General features: G+C 43.7%; 2 protein-coding genes across 2 annotated transcripts; both read left to right on the forward strand.

Annotated features, from left to right (window-relative positions):
* The first annotated feature begins 1,480 nt into the window (after nt 1-1,480).
* CST8 (cystatin 8) lies at nt 1,481-10,542 on the forward strand. The gene is made up of 3 exons (XM_036418753.1): nt 1,481-1,711; nt 6,665-6,778; nt 10,459-10,542. The coding sequence occupies exons 1-3, from the start codon at nt 1,481-1,483 to the stop codon at nt 10,540-10,542; spliced, it is 429 nt and encodes a 142-aa protein (XP_036274646.1).
* Nucleotides 10,543-14,979: 4,437 nt separating this feature from the next.
* Nucleotides 14,980-19,880, forward strand: LOC118708247 (cystatin-13). The gene is made up of 3 exons (XM_036419411.2): nt 14,980-15,207; nt 18,546-18,659; nt 19,723-19,880. Exons 1-3 carry the CDS (start codon nt 14,980-14,982, stop codon nt 19,804-19,806), a joined length of 426 nt encoding a protein of 141 aa, XP_036275304.1. The 3' UTR covers nt 19,807-19,880.
* Nucleotides 19,881-22,590: the final 2,710 nt, after the last annotated feature.

A 22,590-nucleotide genomic window follows, 5' to 3' on the forward strand; every position in this document is an offset into this window, starting at 1 on the left:
TAGTTCTATTTCTGGAGATTTTTCCTATTCTTTCACTTGGGATCTATTTCTTTGTCTCTTTATTTTGGATGCTTCTCTGTGTTTGTTTCTATGCGTTAGGTAGAGCTACTATGCATCTCAGGCTTAATAGAATAGCCTCATGTTGTAGGTGTCCTGTAGGGTCCACTATCATAGTCTCCAATCACCCAAACTGGGCACTTGAAGTTCACCCCAGGTGTAGGCTGTATACACCCTCCTCTTGTAGTTGAGCCTTGATAGTTCTTGGCTCATCAATGGGAGGGATTTACCCCCAGGCTGATCATGCCTATGACCACCAATCTACCCACACTGTCCAGGACCATCTGTGCAGGAGCCCATACCAAATAGCAGGACTTATTTCATCAGAGTTCTGTTGTCTGCTGAATCTGCCTCTGGAGTATATTGCTTCTGGAGGTGGCTGGGTGGTGGTGTTTAATGTAGTCTAATGCTTTCCACTGCATGCACTACTCTGGGGCCTTCTGAGAGGTAAGGCCAAGGTCAGGTGAAGGCACCCTGGGACCAGTGATCATCTATCTACCTTCCTAGTAATTTGTTGGATACCAATTTTGGGTTTTCACAGAGAAACATCATTTCTGAGAGCTCAGGGAGTACAGGAGCCCCACAGGATGGGCTGTGTTACCTGCTCTCTGGCAGAACAGTGGAGAGAGGTACTATGGGCCAGAGGTAGTCCAGAGGCCAGGCATTTAGGAAGCTAGGGTCATGGCACATGTGAGCAAGAAACCTTCAAGGAATTCTCACTCCAAGGGCAGAAGCAGGAAGAGTTTGCCTGGACTGAAGATCAATGGCAGCAGGCTAGAGATGCCCTCCCTGAGGCAGGGTCACAAGTGCTAAATTACATCACAAAGTGGGACCTTTCTGCAGGGGCATGGACTCAGCAGGTGAAGAGAAACCAGAGATCAGGAGTAAAGGAGGCCACAGGCCAGGGTAGACCTGCAAGCTGAGAGTGCCAGAGACTCAGGAGAACCACGATCTGGCACCTGGGGCAGAATCTGACTCCACAGGAGGAAGGAACAGCTGGCAGTGGGGTAGGTTGGAAGGCCCACTGAGCACTGGAGTCAGGAACCCAAGGTTCCTGACTTAGAGGCCTGAGACACACAAGCAAGAGTGTGTGGTGAGGCTCACAGAGTAGATGGTGGTACCTCTGGGATAAGTGTTCTCCCTGGAACTGCAGACCACACCCAGGATAAGGAGGGCAGATGCTTGTTGTAGCGACTCCTCAGGGTTTCTCTTGGGTGGGTTTTCTTGGAGGACAGGGGTAGCCTACAGGTGACTCTGTTGGCTCTGTCTTGAATCTAGCTGGGCTGATGTTATTGTGGTAAGTTCTTTGAACTATAGCAGCAGCAGCAGCAGCAGCAGCAGCAGCAGCGGTCACCCCATCTCATCTGCAGCTCCATCCCTGAGAGGACAAAGAGGCTCACCTGTGCCCCTGGATGGAGAGACCATGACAAGACTCTGGGGGTCCTGCCTGTTCCTTCTCACCCTTGTGGTGGCCCTAGTGGCCAGCATAGACCCAGACAAGAATAAGGTCCAGGTGATAAGGGAACTAAAAGTTATTGATGCCTCTAATTACAATGTGAAGCAGTGTCTGTGGTTTGCCATGCAAGAGTACAACAAAGAGAGTGAGGATAAGTACATCTTCCATGTGGTCAACATAATGCAAGTCCAGCTGCAGGTAAAGGTGTTCTCTCTCAATATGTATATTTGTTTCTGGGGTAAAGACTGAAGCCAGTCTGAAAATTTGGGCATCTGAGAAAAACATTGATATATGAAAATCTTAAATATGTAAGTGCTCAAACATATATACACTTGCACATTACTATAACATCAGTGCATTTCCTATATATGCTTGGACTGTCATTCTAAGTTCTTCATGTATATTAACTCATTTAAACCCAAAACTACAAATCGAATGTTCATTATTTGCATTTTCCAAAGTTATTGAGAGACAAATTGAGTACCATGGATATTTTGCAATAATGCTGCCACGGGCCACATTTCAATCTATCCACATATTGTGTAATGTGGAGTTGAAAAGAATCACAGGGCACACTATCTAATGTGGAGGCTAATAAGGTGCATCCTCCTCCATTCTTTAGTGCTTTTAACCCAACGTTTTAATGGAAGTGGAGACTATGATTTTCTGTTTATAGAAATATATCCATCCTCACAGGACCATGAATTGCCCAAACCTAGAAAGTGTTGCTGACTTGGATGCTAGGGTGTGAGATGCTCCCTGGAGTTTCCAGCATGTGGCCTTGGCTGCCATGTCTGATAAAAGGCTCTGTGTTGGAATTCAGCCTCAATGGTTGGATGGTGGTATGGCTTATAATTGCACCATGCAATTTATGAGAATGAGTTGAAAATGGCAGGTCATTGTTAGCAGAGCTTACTTCAGGCTTTACATTCTCCAGACTGTCTCTTAGCAGGAGTTGGACCACTTTACATGTTGATCCTTATGACTCCATCTCTTGGGAAAATGAGAGCCAGGAGCACCATATTTGCAGAATGCTATGTTGCTGCTGCTGCAGCATGCTTTACTTATTGGGCATATGCCATAGTCCATCAGGAGGCACACTCTTGTGGCATCTATATATATAAAAGACTAATATGCTAAGTGTCCAACTGTCCAACTGGTCTCTATGATACACATTGACCTTCAGGGGGCAGACACTCAATGCAGGAGCTGCTGTGATGCACACTGGTCATTTACAGAGAAACAGCTCCATGGACCTGGCTTCCCCCAAGTGGGACACAGGCCCCACCACCACCTCAGAGTGGCACACCACCAAATTGCAGCAGATGCTGCTGAGATCCCATGGTGCAAAATGCGGCCCACAGTACAGCCCAGCCTGGAAAAGGTGGCTGTGGGCACTGGGTAATGAGGTCACATAGCAATGCCCAGCTTCCTCTCCCTAGCAACTAGATTCCTTGGAGTTTCTTCAGCCCAGGAACCAGACTTGCTTTATAGCCAGGTGGAAACATTTTACACTTTAACCAAATGTCTGTGAAGCATTTTCATGTCTCTCATCTCATTTGATTCTCACAGAAGTCCTGGAGTAGGTAAATAGGAGACTCATTAGAATACTATTTTCTTTTCATTAGCCAGAAAAATGGAGGTTTAAAAACTTAGAAATTTGACCCGACTGAAAAGAAGTAAAAAATGATGAACCTTGAAAATGAATTCAGGTTTTTTCACTGTGCAGAATACAGTCAAACACTACTGCAGTTAAATATTTTATCCTTTGTTCTCCCTGTGTGATCTACAATAACAATCTGCTTCGTGTTGATATTTACTGCTGTGCTACTGACAATTACCTAAAAGAGAAGTTGGGGTGCTTTACTGGGCTGGAAAAAGTTTAGCTAAATCAGAAAGCAGGTCTAATTAAGCAAGTTTATCTACATATATAAAGCTCTCACTGGTGCCAATTGCACTTGTGTGTTTCGATCTGTCATTGTCAATCCTAAATTTTGTTTACACCTCTATTATAGAGAAATGCAAATGGTGATATTAAAATATTTTTTCTAATTAATTTCCTTTTAATGTGCATGAATCCATGCACTGGAACACTAGTTTTGAAATAAAGAAAGAGCTACTAGGTCTTGTAACTTTCCTAGTTTCCCTCACAGTTTTTTTCCCCCCTTTGGTACCCCCAGAAACATACACATTTAGCAAGTTTCTCCCAAGTCACTTCTATGCTAGCCATTGTAGGTGGGGCTGTGAGATGGACAGAAATGATCACAGTCCTTGGGGAGCCAGCAGTCCAATTAGAAAGAAAAAATGCTCAACCATGAATGAGGAGCCGTGGTGTTTGTTTCAGCGGCATGGAACATAGACAAGGTCTGGTTGTCAGGGGAAGACCTTTTCAGACAGCATTTCTCACCTAAGGAGCTTGTAAATATCCCACTGGACCCCATCAATTAAATGAGGGTCTTTAGGGGGGACCCTGGCCTCAGTAGGTATTAAAACCCTCCAGGAGGTGATCCCTATATGCAGACAAGGCTGAGTACCACTTTTCTCGGTCATCCCAAGGTCAGACTAGGAGTGAAATAGGTGAAGTAAGTGGGTGGGAAGTGTTTTAGTTTGGGTTTCCCAGAAGCAGACTCTTGTGCTAAAATTCAAGTGCAGATATTTGGGAGGCCATCCTAGGAAGCACCAGGAGGCCAGAAGGGGGAGTATGAGGGGTCAGGAAGGATGCATCATGCGGGATAAATTACTGAGCAGGTTACCACCTTGGGCAGCTGGGCTCAGTTTATCTGGAAAATCAGGGAGAGGGCATAGAGCCTGGTTCAAAATGGAGCCACCTTGTAGGTGAGGAGCTGGGTTACTTACCCACCAACTTTTTTTTTTTTTTGTAATATATTTTATTGATTTTTACAGAGAGGAAGGGATAGGGAGAGAGAGTTAGAAACATTGATGGACAGAAACATCAATCAGCTGCCTTCTGCACACCTCCTACTGGGGATGTGCCCACAACCAACATACATGCCCTTGTCCGGAATCGAATTTGGGACCCTTGAGTCTGCAGGCTGACAACCCATCCATTGAGCCAAACCGATTAGGGCATTTACCCACCAACTCTTATCTGGCATTGTCCAAGAGCGATTCTGGGAGTCCTTGCTCCTGTTGGCAGCAGGAAACCCCAGCATGGAGCCCCAGGACCTAGTAGAGTGCTTAGGAACAGCATGGGACATGGGGCACCACTCATAGCATCTGCCACAGAAGAAAGGCAGGGAGGTTTACTGTGCAAGGGGGTGGGGGAGAGCAATTAAGCATAGTAGGTTGCCAGTGGGAAGAAGCAGGGCCCATTTGGCAACTCAGGAGCCAGTGTGATTGGCCAGGAAATAAATAGGGACCACCAGGCCTGCCCTTGCAGGCTATGGGCAAGACTTTGACTATATTTTAGGAGCATTGGAAAGCCAGACAGACATGTGGTCTGGAGGATCCATGTTATTAGATTTGGGTTTTAAAACTGTCATTCTAGGTACCTTATATTTAGAAAGAGGTTATGCAGATTCAATCAAGGTGTCCATGTAACCGGATGGCTCCCAGCTTTCCCACATTTCAGGTTCACATTCCCCAGGAATCACACATAGCAATCCTCTGCCTTCCTCTGGCTGGACAAGATGAATGGGCAGAAGCAAGATGGTGTTAAGGATGCCAGTCCTCCTGCTAGGGCACCTTGTTTGAACCCTGGGTTGGCTGATGGTTAGATGGATGGTTAATTATTGTAGTTCCTCTGTGCCTCAGTTTCCTTATCTGAAAAAATGGGAATGATAGTCATGTACGTTAACTGAGTTATTTTAAAACACACACACACACACACACACACACACACACACACACATATATATATATATATATATATATATATATATATATATATATATATATATATGTTTTGATTTCAGAGAGGAAAGGTGAGGAATAGAGAAATAGAACATAAATGATGAGAGAGAATCCTTGATTAGCTGCCTCCTATACACCCTCTACTGGGGATCGACCCTGAAACCTGGGCATGTGCCCTGACCAAATCATGACTGGTTTATAGGTTGAGGCTCAACCACTGAGCACACCAGACAGACTGAGTTATTGTGTGCAAAGCCCGGGAGTAGTGCGAGATAGAGAGTGAGAGTGGTGAGGGTCAGCAGGCATTGTGACTAACCAGGAAGTCCAGGTTCATGGCCACAGTATTTTTGAGGTTCTCTAAATACAAACTTAATTTCCAAACTCAAGGTGTACCTCTGCTGGTCACTTCTTGATGTTTAACCAGCTTCTCCTCAATAGGCCAGAGTCTCCTTTATTAATTCTTTGGAACACAGCCAAAATTTAATACAAATTTGTCAAGGTTCAGAGATGGCAATGAGGAAATGTACTAGAAAAAGTGGAGTCCAGGGAGGCTGGAACCAAGGCACAGTTACTCTTTTTTGTGGCTTGCTGTGATGTTTTATAACCCTATCAAAGCAGATTTCAATGAACACCTTCACCTTCACTGCTCTCAATCATTAATGGATTCAGTAACTACTGATGCCTTACTACAAATCTGCTACACACCTTGCTAAACACTCAACAGAAAACAGAAAGACAAACTCCCTTGGCATACCTCCTTAAGGACTGTTTGCTGAGGTGTTGGGAGAGGACTTGAGTAGAAAAAAGTGCAGGAGATTTAACCAGATGACAGAATCTGAGGGGGGGTGTGTGGGATAAGAATCGGGTGGGGGCGGGGGATGTCCAATGTGGCTGAAGTGTCTGCCTCCCATCTGGCCACTCCTTGGGCCCAGAGGAGCTGCTGGTTCTGGTGACTTCAGTTTTATCCCCTGACCCATCACTGAGCATGCAGCACACATTGGACTTTGGGGCAGAAAAAGGAATTAGAAGACCTTGCCTTCCAGGAGGCCCCACACTGGAAAGAAGACTCTTCCCTGAGTATCCTGCTCCATATAGGCTACATAACTGGTACCAATGTGCAAACGAATCCAGGCAGTGGGCATCACTAAAGAAAGACTGGCTAACAGATAAGCAGGGTGAAAGTGAGAATAATTTTTTAGTGTTCGCTAAAACTTTTTAAAGGTAAAAATACAACTTTTAAAATAAAATCGCATAATTGTTAAAATTGCTAATTGACAGGTCACAGACCGTTTGGAGTACTTTATTGATGTTGAAATTGCCCGCAGCAACTGCAAAAAGCTTTCAAACAGTAATGAAAACTGTGTCACTCAGGAAAACTCCAAACTGGCCAAGGTAAGTGATGGTCTTGGCTACTCTAAGCTCCAGCCAGTAGAACTTGAGGTGTCCAGACTCTCTCTTTGAGGTCAGGATCACTCCCAATATTCAGCCCCAGAAGTGGTCAACTCTGTGGCTTTTAGAGTGGAGAGCATAGGTCTGCAGAATGTGGTGGTCTTCTCTGAGACTTTCCCACCCCTCACCTTAGGGACAGCATGCTGTCCACGTCACTCTTACTGCAAGGGCTCCATCAATGCTGGCCTCTTGGGGCTGGAAAACTTGCCAAGGCATATTTACTGCAAATCTGCTCTCTTGGATCTGGGGGAGCAGTCAGCTGTGGCTGCCCCCACAGCTATTCAGCTTTGTGAAGACACAAGAGGAAATTTGTTCATTCACTCATCTACTCATTGAAGCTTATTTACACCAGTGTTATTCCATGTGTTGGTGGCTAAGCAGTGACTAGGCCACACAGTGTCACCATCCCAGACTTATAGATGGTTCTTGCTAGGCTCAAACATAGTTTCAATGAAGGCCCAATGATTCCCCAAAGAGCTGGATTGGACCAGGGGCCTTTCGCTTCAAGCCTATATTTTTAATTTCAGAGGTGGAGGGAGTGCTTAGTCTGAGGTTGGTGGAGGCCCCTGAGTTTTGCCTATGAGGGGTGTCTTTGTCTCTTTCTTTATATCAATGGTTCTCCTCATGAGTGGGCATCAGAATTACTGGAAGGCCTTGATCAACCCACATCCCATCTGCAGAATTTCTGATTCATTGGTCTGGAATGGGATCCAAAAATTTGTATTCTTGACAAGTTCCCAAGTGATGCTGCTTCTGGCCTTGAGTACAGGAGCTTAGCTTACAAAGGCCTGATCACCAAGGACACTCCACCATGCCTGGAATTGCCTGAGCAAGTTTGATTGTTTCCAGTTAATAGTAGATAGTCATCAGGGCACACATTTAAGCTGTGAGCATGTCTTAATGCCATCTGATCTTTTGTGCTAGTTTTATTTTTTAATCTTTTAGTAGAATTATGGTCGGTTTAAATATATATATATATTTATACTGGACTGATTGGAGTTATAGTGAACATTGTTGCTTTTTACCTGTTTGTAGAACATATTAAAAAGAATTAAGGAGAATTTTCCTCTAGGAGCTTACTTATTGTATCTAACATTTCCATGAACAAACTCAGTTCTAAGGTATATGTTTTTAAGCACACATTTATCAACACTGAAAACTTTCTTTCCAAACCTTTGGAATAATGTGGAAGAATAATAATGCTAAACAATTGTTCTTATTCCCGCTTTAATGGGAATATTTTCAGTATTTATAGTCTTTTATTGAATATTACATAAGTGCTACTTTCTGAAGTCTCTCCAATTCTCTTTATGAAGTGTTATTTTAAAAATTAAGAATATTTTCTTCTATAAATTATTCTTTTAGCATCTACCAAGGATAGTGAATTCTTTTTCTTCTTTGAACTATTAGTGTAGTAAACTGAAATAATATATTCCCTCATATTGAGTCCTTATTTTTATATGTCTGGACTATGGTACACTTATCTTTTTTGTGTAGTTTTGTAACTTTATTTTATTATTAGTTCTCATTCTCCTTGACTGACAATAGGTTTTTTAAAATGGTGACAGTTCCATAGATCGCAGTATATATAAATTTTCTGGATAACCACATACAGATATAGTATGGGGCATACTGTATGGGGCATTTCTTATTCTTTTGACTCCGGATAGCTTTGCTGAGCCTGGAATTAATGGGCACATCTGGCATTTCTAGCTTTCACTGCAAATTTGCAGCTCTCTCTGAGTGTTGGGGTGGGGGAAGGCGTGCACCTCTTGAAGGTCACTGCACATATGTGGTTGTGAACATTGATGGTGTATTCTAAGTCACCACCACGTTGATGGCAGACAGCTTCTCCTTCCTCCCTCCTTTCTTTGTTGTAGCCCTCCTGCCAGCCCCAAGTTGGATAGAAAGAGTGTGTCTGCACTCTGTTAGAATGCAGTGGGGTTCTATTTGCCACTTGTTTATTTAGGACTTTTGATTTTATATAAGTATTCTCAAACTTCACTACTATTAAGAACCTTTGGAGGATGAAGTGAAAACACAGACACACATGCACACACTGATACACACATAGGCCAGTTCCTTTGCTTTATCCTAAACCTATGGAATCAGAATTTCCAGGTACAGACACCCTGCATATACTTTATATCACTGGGAAAGGGTCAGAAGCACTGCATTAGAGTTGTAAAACTTGGCAGCCTCTATCTAGCAGTAATTGTTTAACTTGCCAGTATTTTAAAAACCCTGTCTGTTGATTTTAGAGATAGGAAGGGGTTGGGGTGGGGAGAATGAGAGACCCATACACTTGGATGTGAGAGAGAAACAATGAATCTGCTGCCTCCTGTGCACCCTTGGAATTGAACTTGAACCTTTCCATATACAGGATGATGCTCCAACCAACTGAGCCACCCAGCCAAGGGACTGTTTTTTGTTTTGTTTTTTTTTTTTGTTTTTTTTTTTAAAGGATTTTTGTTGTATTACTAGGACAAACATTTAAGCAGTAAGAACGTCAATGCCATTTTTGAAGTTCCTTGATGAAACTTGCTGCTGCAGGCCTGGGACCAGCCATTTGGCTTTTGATTTGGTCTAGGGGTTTTTCTTGTCTGGTATAATAAGAGTGGAGGCTTTCCATCTATTTCTGTGTTTTGAATCCATCTGTTTCTGTGTTTAAAAGCAAAGGGAGCTTTTGGTTGCCAAGGTCTGATATAATTCCCCTGCAAAGCCATCTTGATCAGGTATTGTCTGTGGGCCTGTGGAGCAAGAAGCTCCATTGTCCTCCTCTGTATGTGTCTGGTACTCCATTCTCTCTGACTCCATTTGCCTCAGAGCTCCTGGAAGTCCCTCCTTGTTGCAGTCAATTATTTAAGATGCCCTTTGCTGTTTCCAGGACTTCTATCTATCTATCTATCTATCTATCTATCTATCTATCTATCAATCATCTATCTATCATCTATCTATCTATCAACTATCAATCATCTACTTATCTATCATCTATATAATTATCTATCTATCTACCTATCTATCATCTATTGATAATTATCTATAGTTATCCATGTATGCATTCATCTATCTACACACTCATGCATCCCTCAACCCATTTATCCATCCTTCCCCCTATTCGGCCCTTTATCCATTCATCCATCTATCATACACAGATAGAATATTTTATTTTAAAAGCATTTTTAAATCCTGTTTATTAATTTTAATACTAAACTAGAGAGAAGGGCTCTATAAAATAAAAGTCAGGTTAGGCCCTAGACCCTTCTAAATTGCTCTTATTCTGACTTATTTGTTATCAGAACAAAAGGCATTATTTAATTATTAATATAAATTGGTTCATATCTGGGATATTGTTGTTTTATTTAAATTGTAGAATATATTACAGAGAATTGAAAATAAAATGACATTTACATCTGATGGTCAGTATTTGCTGTCTAACGGTTGGTGTGGAAACAGAGAGTCCTCTGGGGCCATCAGCATTTGCTGCTCACTATGAGGACTGCAGCATCCAGCTAAAAGGTTCCTGGGAGCATTTCTTGATGGATGACAGCCATCTTCCAGCATGTGTCTAAGCTGGTACCTGTGGCGCACTACTGACTGTTTGTGGTGATGGTCTTTTCCAGAAACGGACATGCAACTTTATAATTGGCGCGCTCCCCTGGAATGCCGATTTCACCGTGATGAAGATGCAGTGTGCAGACCTCTAGGGGCTTCTGGAGCACGCCCCGCTGTCTCTGCCTTGCTCTGTGACCAGAACTGGTAGAAACATGCTTTCCTCATGCACACGTCTCTGCTTGCTGTTTTATTTTCCAGTTTCATAGTATGTGGTAACGGAAGATGGGCATGTCCATTTCCTCCTTCCTGGTCGCAGTGGGACCCCTTGCCTTTCGCCAACCTGATGGTCCACCACCAGGAATATGCTTATCACTGGGTTCAGAGGACGGAGTGAGGTCTGATTCTAACTCCTCTGCAAGTGGGAGGAGGAATCGGTTTTGATTGGGTAACAGCACCTTACAGAGTTAGGAACCCTGTAACTCCACATGCTCCTTTTGGAAACCTCTTTTGCCTGGGGCTACCTTAGAACTTGAAATTTTTATCGAAGTAATTATATTTATTTATAAATAGAGCATTACAGAAATAATTAACTTAGTGACATTCCTGAGTAATCTCATTCCTCAGGCACAAGCTTATGGATGGTCTCCAGATTTTCTCTTATTTGAGCTTAATAACACATTATCTTTACTCTTAACAAGTCAAAATCTTGCTCTGCTTAGTATTTTACAACTTTCTTATCACATTTATATAGAGGACACAGCTTTCCTTGTAAGTACATGCACATATTTTTGTTGCTTTTTAAAAATCTCATTTCATGGACGTTATATATCTTATTTAATAGTCTACTTTGATACATATTTTGGCTAATTTTCTTTACTGTTAAAATTTCTTGTTACAGTAAATAATTTTTCAGTCAGTTTTGTACACATGGGCAAATATTTCTGTGGGATGCAATCCTAGAGGCAGCACATCGTGCAAAGGAATGTGTAACTTTTAACTGCTCAACAGAGACTGCTGAGTCATTGTGAACAAAGACTGTTGGATTCCCACTCTGCCAACATTGATGAAAGAACCTTATTTAGAAGGCCTTGTTATTGTATTTCATTTCCCCCCCAATATATAGGAGAATAGTGACATTTTATTGTTGGGTTAATTTGAACTTTTATTGTTGAGGAGGTTACTACTAGTAAGCATATATTTTACATGTGTATTAGATACATTTATATTTTTTGTATTTGTAACTTTTATGCAAGTTACCTATTGAATTTTTGTAATGGCTCTTTGATATGGAAATTAAAATTTTCTGTGTCAGATTTGTCAAATTCATACCACTTGTCTCACTTCACACCCAACAGGATGAATATAAAAAAAAAGATAGATAATGCTCTGGCCAGTGTGGCTCAGTTGGTTGGGTGTTATCCCATATACTAAGGGGTTGCTGGTTTGGTTCCTGCTCAGCCCACATACTCAGGTTTTGGGCTTGATCCCCAGTGGGGGTGTGAAGGAGATGGCCAATCAACGTTCCCTCTTGCATTGATATCTCTCTCTCTCTCTCTCTCTCTCTCCCTCTTTTAAAAAAAAAAGACATAATAATCAATATTGTCAAGGAGGTAGAGAAATTTGAATCCTTATACATGGCTGATGGGAATATAAAACAGTAGAGCCACTTTGGAAAACCATCTAATAGTTCTTCAAAAAGTTAAACTTAGAATCATAGAATTACCATGTAAGCCAATAACTCCACTTTAAGAGAAATAATATTACCTCAAGAGAAGTGGAAACATATGACCACGCAAAAGCTTAAACATGAATGCTCATAGCAGTATTATTCAAAATAGCCACAAAGTGGAAACAACCCAAATGTCCACCAATTGATAAATGGATCAATTAAATATGTAATATAAACAATGAAATAGTACTCAGCAATAAAAGGAAATTAAGTAGCAATAAGTGCTACAACATGGATGAACCTTGAAAAATGTCAGCATGGTTGATGCCAGCTGACATCTTCCAGATGGTATTTCGGGTAATAGCTTCTGCCAGCTGTGGGCCCGCAGCTCCTTAGCCCAGGTTCCACCAAGGACTGCTCCTCCCCAGGCCTCTCAGTCCCAGACCCCCTGAGACTGGCTGGCTGGTGCCTCTTCCTGACTCTAAGACCATGAAATCAGCTAACAGAACCCTGAAATAAATGGCTGTGGGGGTGCTTTCTGTTCCAAATGGTTTAGTCTAAAGCCCAGAAATGTAGAAGGTCAGGAGGCATAGAACAAGAGTGAAGACTTCTGCACAGTGAGCGGGAGGGCGGGCGGGTGAGGCATGCTGATGGCTGTTGGTGAGCCTGTGAACTGAGGGGTGAGGGACCCTGTCAGAGGTGTTGCTCACTTGAGCTACATCAGAGGGGCTGGGCTTACCTCACAAAAGGGCCATAGCTGTGACCACCTTGCTGGGGAGTGTATCCAGAGGAGAGGCAGCCCTGAGCTACGGTCCCACTGACACCCTGACCAGGCACAGGCATGAACTGAGCGTGCTGGGGACTCAGGGTGCCACAAGAGGGGAGCTGGTCAGAGCTCAAGTCCCCAGGAAGGAGAAAGATAGCACCGTGGGTCTGGGCATTCAGCTCCAGGCTCAGCAAGCAGGAAACTGGTGAAGGACTTGGTTCTGAGGTGGGTCTGGGGTAAAGCGGTACTGGGTGGGAGATGACTGGAATGCCAGGGTGGCCTCCAGGCATGCCCTAGGCCCATGGTCGGCAAACTGCGGCTCATGAGACACATACAGCTCTTTGGCCCCTTGAGTGTGGCTCTTCCACAAAATACCATGGCCTGGGCAAGTCTACTTTGGAGAAGTGGCGTTAGAAGTTTAAGTTAAAAAAATTTGACTCTCAAAAGAAATTTCAATCGTTGAACTGTTGATGTTTGGCTCTGTGGACTAATGAGTTTGCCGACTACTGCCCTAGGCCTCTTATTTCAGAGTCACAGCGCAGAACAGGCCAAAGTTTGCTGCTCAAATGGCACTTGTTACCAAATCAGTGTAAACCATTGACCAAGAAGCAAGGCAATGAGAAGGAGCAGGTTGAAATGCTTAGGATATGAGGCCTGTGGGGTAGACATGGAGCCTGGGCCGGCCATGTTCTCTGTGGCATCAGCCTCTTCCGGGCGAGTCTGCCTTGCCCTCACATAACTGGGCACACTGTGTGGCCTTCCCCACAGCCCAGAATTCTGTTTACATTTTCTGGGGTGAGGATACGGGGTCCAGAGTGGGCAGCAAATGAAGACTTTCTGAGTATCATGTGCTGTGTGTATCGCATGTGTGCTTAATATCTGATGAATATCAGTGTCATCTATATTCAACTTAGGCATAAGGTACTTGTCACTTTTCTGTAATGAACACAACTAAATTCTACCTGTTAAACTGCTTAGTCATCGTCTACTCTTAATCGTTTGCCTGTCTCACCAACTACAATTATTATATGATGAACAAGCAAAGAAACTGTAAGTTTTATCTTGTACTGGAGGCCTGGTGCACAAAATTAGTGCATGGAGGTTAGGGGAGAGTCCCTCAGCCTGGCCTGCACCCTTTTGCAATCCAGGACCACTGGCTCCTAACCACTCGCTTGCCTGCCTGCCTGATTGCCCCAACCACCCTGCCTGCCTGACTGATGGCCCTTAACCACCTCTGCCTTGGCCCCGCCACTGTGGCTTCATCCAGAAGGATGTCCAGAATGATGTCTGGAAGGTTGTTCAGTTGTCTGGTCTAATTAGCATATTACACCTTTATTATTATAGATAGTAATACTGAATCTCCTCAGAATCAATGCACATTACAAGCTGTGACCTGTACTCACACGTGTGTTAGATTGACTGGGTCCAAAGGTTCATATCAGGGCAAGCAGCCAAGTCAAGCTCTCACCCTGTCAAGTGGCCAAGGCATTGGCTTGGCTTTTTTGTGAGTCTCATTGTCCTCAGTGTAAAAGGCCACTCAGGAATGGCAATGGTTACATGGGATAAAACATGTACCATTCTTATTGCAGGGTTTGGCAAGACTCACTGATACTCAATAAATAGATTTCAGGGCGATGATTAATGAGCCCAACTGGAAAGAGGGGTGATGCAGGGCACAGTTTTGAGGTGCTCCTGGGAAGGAAACAATAAGAGAAGTTTGGGGATCTGTCTTCTCCCCATGGCAGCACATCTGCTGTAAGTCCTCGTGGCTATCTGTGCACATAGACTTCACACAGTGAGGCACCTTCACTGGACACACAGGGACCTTGCAGATAAGGCAGCAGAGGTCGACTGGCATGGAAGAAAGATGTAGTATGTGCGTGTGCGCCTATGTTTCCATGTGTGAGTGCATGTATGCCTCCTTCCAGAAATAAAAGAGCTAAGACGGGAAAATGGACAGATTGTGATTACAAATTCCTCCCATGGCTTCTGTCTGGGGAAGAAGAGAGAGAGAGAGAACCCACAAAAGGCAGTGTTTTCAGAGATTCTTTCCTTTTCATCCCAGTAGCCTCAAGAGCTTGGATCTGGTCCACTCCTCGACTCAGCCCTGGAAGGACAGAGGAAGCTGACTTGAGCTCCCTTGGCCGAGGTGCCATGGCCAGTCTCTCCCCAAGCCTACTGCTCCTGGTGGCCATTATGGTTCTTGAACCCAGAGATATGCGCACCTGGGGCTGGAAGAAGGTGGTGAGGGAATTCAAAGACATCCCGGAAACCTATGTCTATGTGCAGCAGGCACTGTGGTTTGCCATGAAGGAGTATAACAAGGCCAGCAAAGATAAGTACGCCTTCAAGGTAGTGAAAGTGCTGAAGTCCCAGGAGCAGGTTGGTGGGCATTTGCTCCTTCATTTCTCTGCATGACTGTGGTCATGGTGGGGCCATCATATATGTATGGAAAGTGGCTCAGAGATGCCTTTAGCCATATATTTTAATTTTATATTTTAGGGGTTATTGGAATAAAATTCATTGTAATGTGTCCTTTACTATTCTGAAATGAAATATAAAATATCCATTATGGTAACTTAAAATTGATTTTAGTCACATCATAAAACACAGGTAATAGCCCAGAAGGGCTATTAAAGAGTCCAAGTTTGGGAAATTTTGGCTAATATCAAAATGAGTGAGACAGGGATTTCAAACAAGCAAAGAAACTGCAGCTCTAGTTTTCACTGATAAAAAGAATCAGGGCAGAAAAGAGAAGGCTTTTCGTTACACAAGAATGCCTACTTATAGCCCTAGCCAGGTTCTCTCAGTGGTTAGAGTGTTAGCCCACAGACTGAAGGGTCAAAGAGCATGTACCTTGGTTGTAGGCTCGATCCCTGGTCCTGATCGGGGCATGTGCAGAAGACAACCAATTGATGTGCCTATTTCATATTGATGTTTCCCTGTCTCTGTCTTTCCTTTTCCCTTCCACTCTCTAAAAATCAGTTAGAAAAAAATATCCTCAGATGAAGATTTTTTTTTTTAAAGGAATGTCTACTTACAGATGTATCTAAAAAAACTACCTTTTGCAATGACCATGGTAACCACTAATTCAGGGAAAAGATCATTAATAAATTCTACAGCCATTGGGTGAGAGAGAGCTGGAGAACAAATTTCTTAATTACAATGGGGAAAAGATGCATTGTCTGATGAACACCTCACTCCACAATGTACCAACTAGAAAAATTGAAATCATGTGCCCTGATGTGATATCCCTGAAAGGACGCAATACCAACCTGTTTATGTTATTCTTACACACAAAACTGTCATGAGAAACAATTAAAAAAAACACACCATATTATGGGGCCATTCCATAAGTTCACTTAAAAATATGTACGTCACCCTGTCTGGTGTGGCTCAGTTGGTTGGGAATCGTTCCGTGCACCAGGGGTGGAGGTGAGTGGGGGTGGGGGTGGGGGTGCCAGCTTGATCCCCTGTTGGGGCACATGCCCCAGTGCAGTTCAGTCCCCAATGGGGATGTATGGGAAGCCACTAATTGATGTTCTGCTCTCACATTGACGTTTCTCTTTCTCTCTACCTCTCCTACCTTCCTCCTTCTAAAATCTTTAAGAAATTTTTTTTTTTTTTAAAGATCAGTGTCATGAAAGACAGGGAGAAAAGCAGGGACCCTGTTCTCAATTAAAAGAGGCTTAAAAACATGACAGTAAATGTAATGTGTGGTCCTGTATTATCTCTTGGATTAAAAAAATTACTCATCTAGAGGAAATAGTGAATAACATAGACTGATGAACAAGAACAGACCCAGAGATAAGGAGTCATGGTCAGACTGTTGGACCTCAAAGGGAGGGTGGGGATAAAAGGGAGAGATCAACCAAAGGACTTATGTGCATACATATGAGCCTAACCAGTGGTCGAAGACAATAGAGGGGTGGGGGCATAAGTGGGGGAGTGGGGAATTGGAATGGGGAGTTGAGGACAAATATGTGATACTTTAATCAATAAAAAAATTAATTAAAAATAAGTAAATATATATATATATTAAAAAAGAAAACACATAAGGATATGCAAAAAAATTAAAAAATTATAAAGGCCCAGTTGAGTGTGACTCAGTGGTTGAGTGTCAACCCGGGAACCAAGAGGTCACCAGTTCGAATCCTGGTCAAGGCGCATGCCCAGGGTGTGAGCTCAATTCCCAGTAGGGGGCATTCAGGAGGCAAGCCGATCAATGATTCTCTCTCATCATTGATGTTTCTATCTCTCTCTTTCTCTCCCTTCCTCTCTGAAATCAATAAAAAAAAATTTTTAAAACATTATAAAGAATGTTATTAGGTCAATTAGAGGAATTTAAATATAGATTATATCATAGAGGCGACCATTGAACCAGTTAGTATTTCCTAAGAAAGATAACTATGCTGTGGTAATGTAAAAGGTCAAGATAGGACTGGTGGCTAGTTGGGAGCTGTAGAGTGTGATTTAAATCAGCCTGTTTTTATGATTGGTAAACATCCCTCAAATATAAAGCAATCATTCTAAGTTGCATATGGATTTTGCTTGGTAGGGGAATTTGGCAATAACTGGAGACATTTTTGCTCATCACAACTGAAGGGCCAGCTATTCACATCCAGTGGGTAGAGGCCAGGAAAGTGGCTGCTAAACACCCTCCAGTGCAAAGCCACTACCCCCACCCCCGAGAGTGATCCAGCCCCAGTCAGGGCTGAGGTTGAGAAACTTGATCTGTAGTCATATTCAAGTTCTAGGAGTACCTATGTTTGGAATTTGTTGAGTTAAAAAATGAAAGTGAACAGTCTATTTCTCACATTTCCAGTCTGACTCAGCATTCCTGCAGGCACCATCAGACATGGTTTGCTCTGTCCCTCCAGACATATTCTATACGCTTCCCGCCTACTTTCCCATTTTCTCATGTGGCCAGGCCTGAAGATTAATTCAGCAGTCCATACTAAAAATGAAGATAGCATGAAACCACACTTACCAGATTTCTGCCTACCGCACCCATGTGGTTCAATGCCCAGGCAATTTATCTAGAATTTCTAAAATATTGGCTATATTTTCTGAATTATTCCTATTCTTCTGGAGTAAGTTATTGTGTTTAACTTGGCCATCCTCTTTCACATGTTCTCTCGCCTAAATCTTGTAAAACTTGTTTTCTTCTCATTCATTTTTTAATGATAAAAGTCTACATTTACCATTGTGTGGCTCCAGGTCCTCACAAGGCACTCCTGAATAGAGGCCAATGGTGGACTCTGCACAGAGAAGGTGCCCAGGAAGTCAGGAATTTTGGAGGGTATATCATATGGGATAAGGTGTGTATTGTCAAAATCGCCAAAGCATGGTAGGCTTTGGTGAGAAGCAATGCACTCTAAATATGTTTCAGTTTTGGGATGTCTTTTCTATTGACTAGGCATGAAGATGCTATAACCTCTGTTGTCTTCATCCCAAACTCCAATAAAGTTCTATTGGGAATAGTTTTCTTGCTTTATCTTGGGACAATTGTTGCTACTTTAAAATAAAATGCCATAATGAGAGAGAGAGAGAGAGAGAGAGAGAGAGAGAGAGAGAGAGAGAGAACCCTCTCTCCCAATTATTCCAAAACTTCTGGCAAGGAAACTGTGGGAGAGAGGATAATTGACCCTAAGTAGACATGTTTATTTATCAGAGATGACTATTATTTTATATCTAATTTTTAAATTATTCATTGACAGGTCACGGATAGTTTGAACTACTTTCTTGAAGTCAAAATTGGCCGAACAATGTGCAAGAAAGCTTTAGGAGAAAATGAAAACTGCTTATTGCAAAAGTTTCCTGAAATGCAAAAGGTATGTGACTAAGACAGGGGGGAATGGCCATGGTTAGGTTTGTGTCCCAGACAGACAAAACTGATAGAACCAGCCTTGCTTTGATTTTCAAGTTTCCTTTTCAAACCATATTCTGACCATATTCAGAATTGAGGATGGCCAGGTTCTAGATTTAGAGCACTGTTTTTATTATATTATGCTGATACCACCTTCTCCCTTGCCAATGTGTGCGCATGTGTGCACCCTTGCCAATGCGTGCACACGTGTGCACACACACACACACACACGTACACACACACACTTACATACACACTTTAGTGTTTAAAGCAACACAAAGCCATTACTTTTCATTCTTCTGCATTCTGGGCTGAGTTCTGCTCCCTGTGTTATGTGCTGGGGTGAGAATGTTCTAGACATGAGCTCTACTTACATAGCTGGTGTCTCAGCTTTGTATTTTGTGCAACTTCAATTCTACTTGATGCTGCCATTCACATTTCTACTGATGCTATGCAGGTGTCCCCATGTTGTTTTTATTCTAACTGAATAACACTTTTAGGAGAGAGAGGAAGGACACAAGACAACTCATCCCACATGACATGTGCCCTGACTGGAAATCAAACCCCTAACCTTTTGGTTCCTGGGTGAGCCTGAATCCCTGCTCAGTCTGTAAGTCCTGGAAAGAGCACTGTGTGTCTCTTCCCAACTTCCAGACTGAAAGTTTTCTTGGTGATATCTGTCCAGGCTTTGAACCCCACCCCTCCCCAAGGAATGCAGGTCCCTGCACTATTCTCTTCGGGTTGCCTCCCCTGGGAGGACCCACTGGGCCCTCCGTGTGGTATGGGCTGCAAGGAAGTTGGCCCAACTAGATGAAAAGCATAGCTGGAAGTGAGGATTTCTGAGGATAGCCGGTTCTCAGGCCATCCTGGAGCAAACAGCCATGGCTATGATGGCTTCCATCTCAGGAAAGCAAATTGGCAGGAGCCCATCCTGCCGAGAGGCTGGCTCCTCACGCCTTAAAACAAAAACTTAAAAAATATATATTTTTTCTTTCTTAAAGCTGATTATTACTTTTTGTCTCTTTTAGATGCTTCATTGCACCTTTATTGTTGCAACCAAACCCTGGATATTTGAACTCGCTCTGCAGAAGAAACATTGCAAAGATGTCTAATTGTCTTCCAGCACATCTGTCAGTCTCACTTTCCTATAAAGAAGCAACAACATCTGCAAAATACTTAAATAACACAGCTGTCCCACTGACTTCATTCTTGTGGGCTTTTTTTGTTTCTCTGTGTGTGTTGTTCAGGGGCTGATGGTGGGAATGTGTTGGGCACATATTTTACAGTGTTGGGCAGACTCTTCCAGTTGGCAATTCATCCCCTGGCAGAGACAATCTTCTACTGAGAATTGGAGAGAGTGTGAACTTGTCTCCATATTTTACCAAGTTCTGAGCACAAGTCACTTTTCACTGACAGCCTTACAAAGAACCAAACGGAGAACCCAGCTGCTTCAGGCTGGCGGGTAGATTTTGCACAGTTCCTAGGGTCTGGTTGCCGTGAGAGTGCCCTCATGGATTCATCCATAGATTTCCACAGAAACCTTCCTGCCTAGAACTTATGGGAAGACAAAGCCTAATGGCTTATAAACAGTTTTAGACTCCAGATCAACCCAGGAAATCACTGGATCATTTGGAGATTTATATTTCACCTTTGGTTTTGAAGTGAGGGAGAAAAAAAAATGCACGAGTGACAGTGAATGGAGAGTAGGTTGCATTTGTGTGTGTGTGTGTGTGCGCGCGCTCACTCGTGCATCACAGTAGGATGCATTATCTAATGCTGCATAACTATTATATTATCTAATAACCCTGCTTTTAGTGGCTTAAGCAGTTTGCTATGTCTCTCCTGGTGTCTGTGGGTCAGGTGTCAGGGGTGGCTTGGCTGGGTGGTCCAGTTTTATCTCTCATGAGGTTACACTCAGACAGTGACTGCACTGCCCTCACCTGAAGCCTGGAGAAACCACTTCCCAGGTGGCTGCGGGTTGGTGTTGGCTGCTGGCAGGAGTCTCTGTTCTCTTCCACATGGGCCTCTCCCAGGGCTGCTGTGAGCTTGGCATGGTGACTGGCTTCCTCCAGACAGAGTGTTCTGAGAGACCAAGATGGAAGTCAAGATGCCCCTTGTGACCGAGATTCCGATATTACAAACCATCACCTCCTCCTTTGGTTATTGGTCACCTAGTTCAGTATGGAAAGGGACCCTACAGGGGCATAAGGGCCAGGAATTGAGAACCAGTGGAGGATCTTGAGGCTGGCTACCATAGTGTGTGTGTGTGTGTGGGGTGGGGTTTGAGATGATGAAGGAGGTTAACATGTCCAGAAGGAGGCACTTTCTGAAACTTGAATGTGGAAACTTTAGCACTGGTATGCAGGCCAAGGTCAGCAGGGAAATGTCAATACTAATGTAGGAGTGAGTTCTAACTTAGACATGTGAGAGATGCTGAAGTGCAGAGGTCACCTTGCTGGCAGGTAAACACGCTCCAAGAGTTCTTTTCTAGCAGGATCGATGACAAGCACCTGAGCCTCTTTGTCTAAGGGTTTCCTCACCAGGAGGGACAGGCTAGAGTGCTGGGAAGGTAAGGCCCCTGGAAGGAGCCCTCTGTGAGTGGCTGAAATTGGAGGATAAATATCCCAGCCTTCTGGGGCCCCAAACTTTGACCTACCAGGTCTTTGGGAGGTGCCCAGCAAGATGGAGCCCATTGCCCACATTCTGATTCTGCTCACTGTTCTATGCTGCTTCCCCTCTCCTTCCCCGTGATCCTCTCTGGTGTTTTCTGGGATCACCTCCAAGTAAACCATTTGCACCTGAATTTCTGTCTCAATGTTAGCTTCCAGAGGAAACAGCCTCATAGGGAGCCCAGGTCCACTGTGAGAAGCAGCCTGAGGCCATCTGGTAGCTTGCCGGGGTAAGGTCAGGCAGCAGGTCATACTTCATCTGCGCTTACCTCGTCTCACTCAGCTGGTGGGAGAGGCATGCCTTTGCCTTCCTCCTCCTCAGTTTTCTCACAGAGTAACTACTACACAGAGGGAGTAGTTTTGCCATATTGCTTCTCTCCACCTCCGGAAAGGGATGCTACCTGCAGCACCTGTAGCCAGCTCCCCTCTGCTCACCTCTGTTCTTAAGTCCCAACTACTGTGGGTGAGCAGTCTGTGCTGGCAGAGCATGTGCTCCTGGGATCTGTAGCCAGAGCTGGCGGGCCCCACCTGGACCCATGAGCAGCCCCTCAGAACGTCTTTCTCCTCTGAGCCCTGATAGTGGTTGCACACCTGGAGGGACCTGAGACGTTTACACATCTTGGGCCGGTCATTTTCATCTTAGCATTAATACCTAGTGCAAGCACGTGGAGCCAACCAACCTTTACTGTCCACATCCGGGGTCAGCAGTGCACTGCTTTGGGTTTAACTCTTTTTTTAAAATATATTTTTATTGATTTTTTTACAGAGAGGAAGGGAGAGAGATAGAGAGCTAAAACATCGATGAGAGAAAAAAACACCAACCAGCTGCCTCTTGCACACCCCCTACCGGGGATGTGCCCACAACCAAGGTACATGCCCTCGACCGGAATCGAACCTGGGACCTTTCAGTCTGCAGACCGACGCTCTACCACTGAGCCAAACCAGTTTCGGCTGCTTTGGGTTTAATTCTTCAAAACCTTCTGGGACCTTCTCACACATTGAGTCAGGATGAAGAATCAGGATCGACAGCTCAATTGATTAATGAGATTTTTTATTTGCTCAAGGTTGATGATGTTTTATGTGCTATGGAGGGAATTAGAACATATGGGTGTTCAGATTTCTGAGGCAACTCAGTATTGGCTCATTCTCCCAAGGTTTGAAGGCTCATTAAAACCTGTGACCTTGGCCACCCAAAGGACCAGCTGCCCATGAGAAGTAAGGCTTCCA

The sequence above is a fragment of the Pipistrellus kuhlii genome, unplaced genomic scaffold, assembly GCF_014108245.1.
Source record: "Pipistrellus kuhlii isolate mPipKuh1 unplaced genomic scaffold, mPipKuh1.p scaffold_m20_p_6, whole genome shotgun sequence".
Lineage (NCBI taxonomy): Eukaryota > Metazoa > Chordata > Mammalia > Chiroptera > Vespertilionidae > Pipistrellus > Pipistrellus kuhlii.

What these genes read in the sequence shown, in the direction of transcription:
- CST8 (XM_036418753.1), top strand. Translation starts at nt 1,481, where the DNA reads ATGACAAGACTCTGGGGGTCCTGCCTGTTCCTTCTCACCCTTGTGGTG. An exon ending in TAATGCAAGTCCAGCTGCAG is followed by an intron (nt 1,712 to 6,664) that starts GTAAAGGTGTTC and finishes GCTAATTGACAG; the next exon opens with GTCACAGACCGTTTGGAGTA. An exon ending in AAAACTCCAAACTGGCCAAG is followed by an intron (nt 6,779 to 10,458) that starts GTAAGTGATGGT and finishes GGTCTTTTCCAG; the next exon opens with AAACGGACATGCAACTTTAT.
- LOC118708247 (XM_036419411.2), top strand. Translation starts at nt 14,980, where the DNA reads ATGGCCAGTCTCTCCCCAAGCCTACTGCTCCTGGTGGCCATTATGGTT. An exon ending in TGCTGAAGTCCCAGGAGCAG is followed by an intron (nt 15,208 to 18,545) that starts GTTGGTGGGCAT and finishes ATTCATTGACAG; the next exon opens with GTCACGGATAGTTTGAACTA. An exon ending in AGTTTCCTGAAATGCAAAAG is followed by an intron (nt 18,660 to 19,722) that starts GTATGTGACTAA and finishes TGTCTCTTTTAG; the next exon opens with ATGCTTCATTGCACCTTTAT.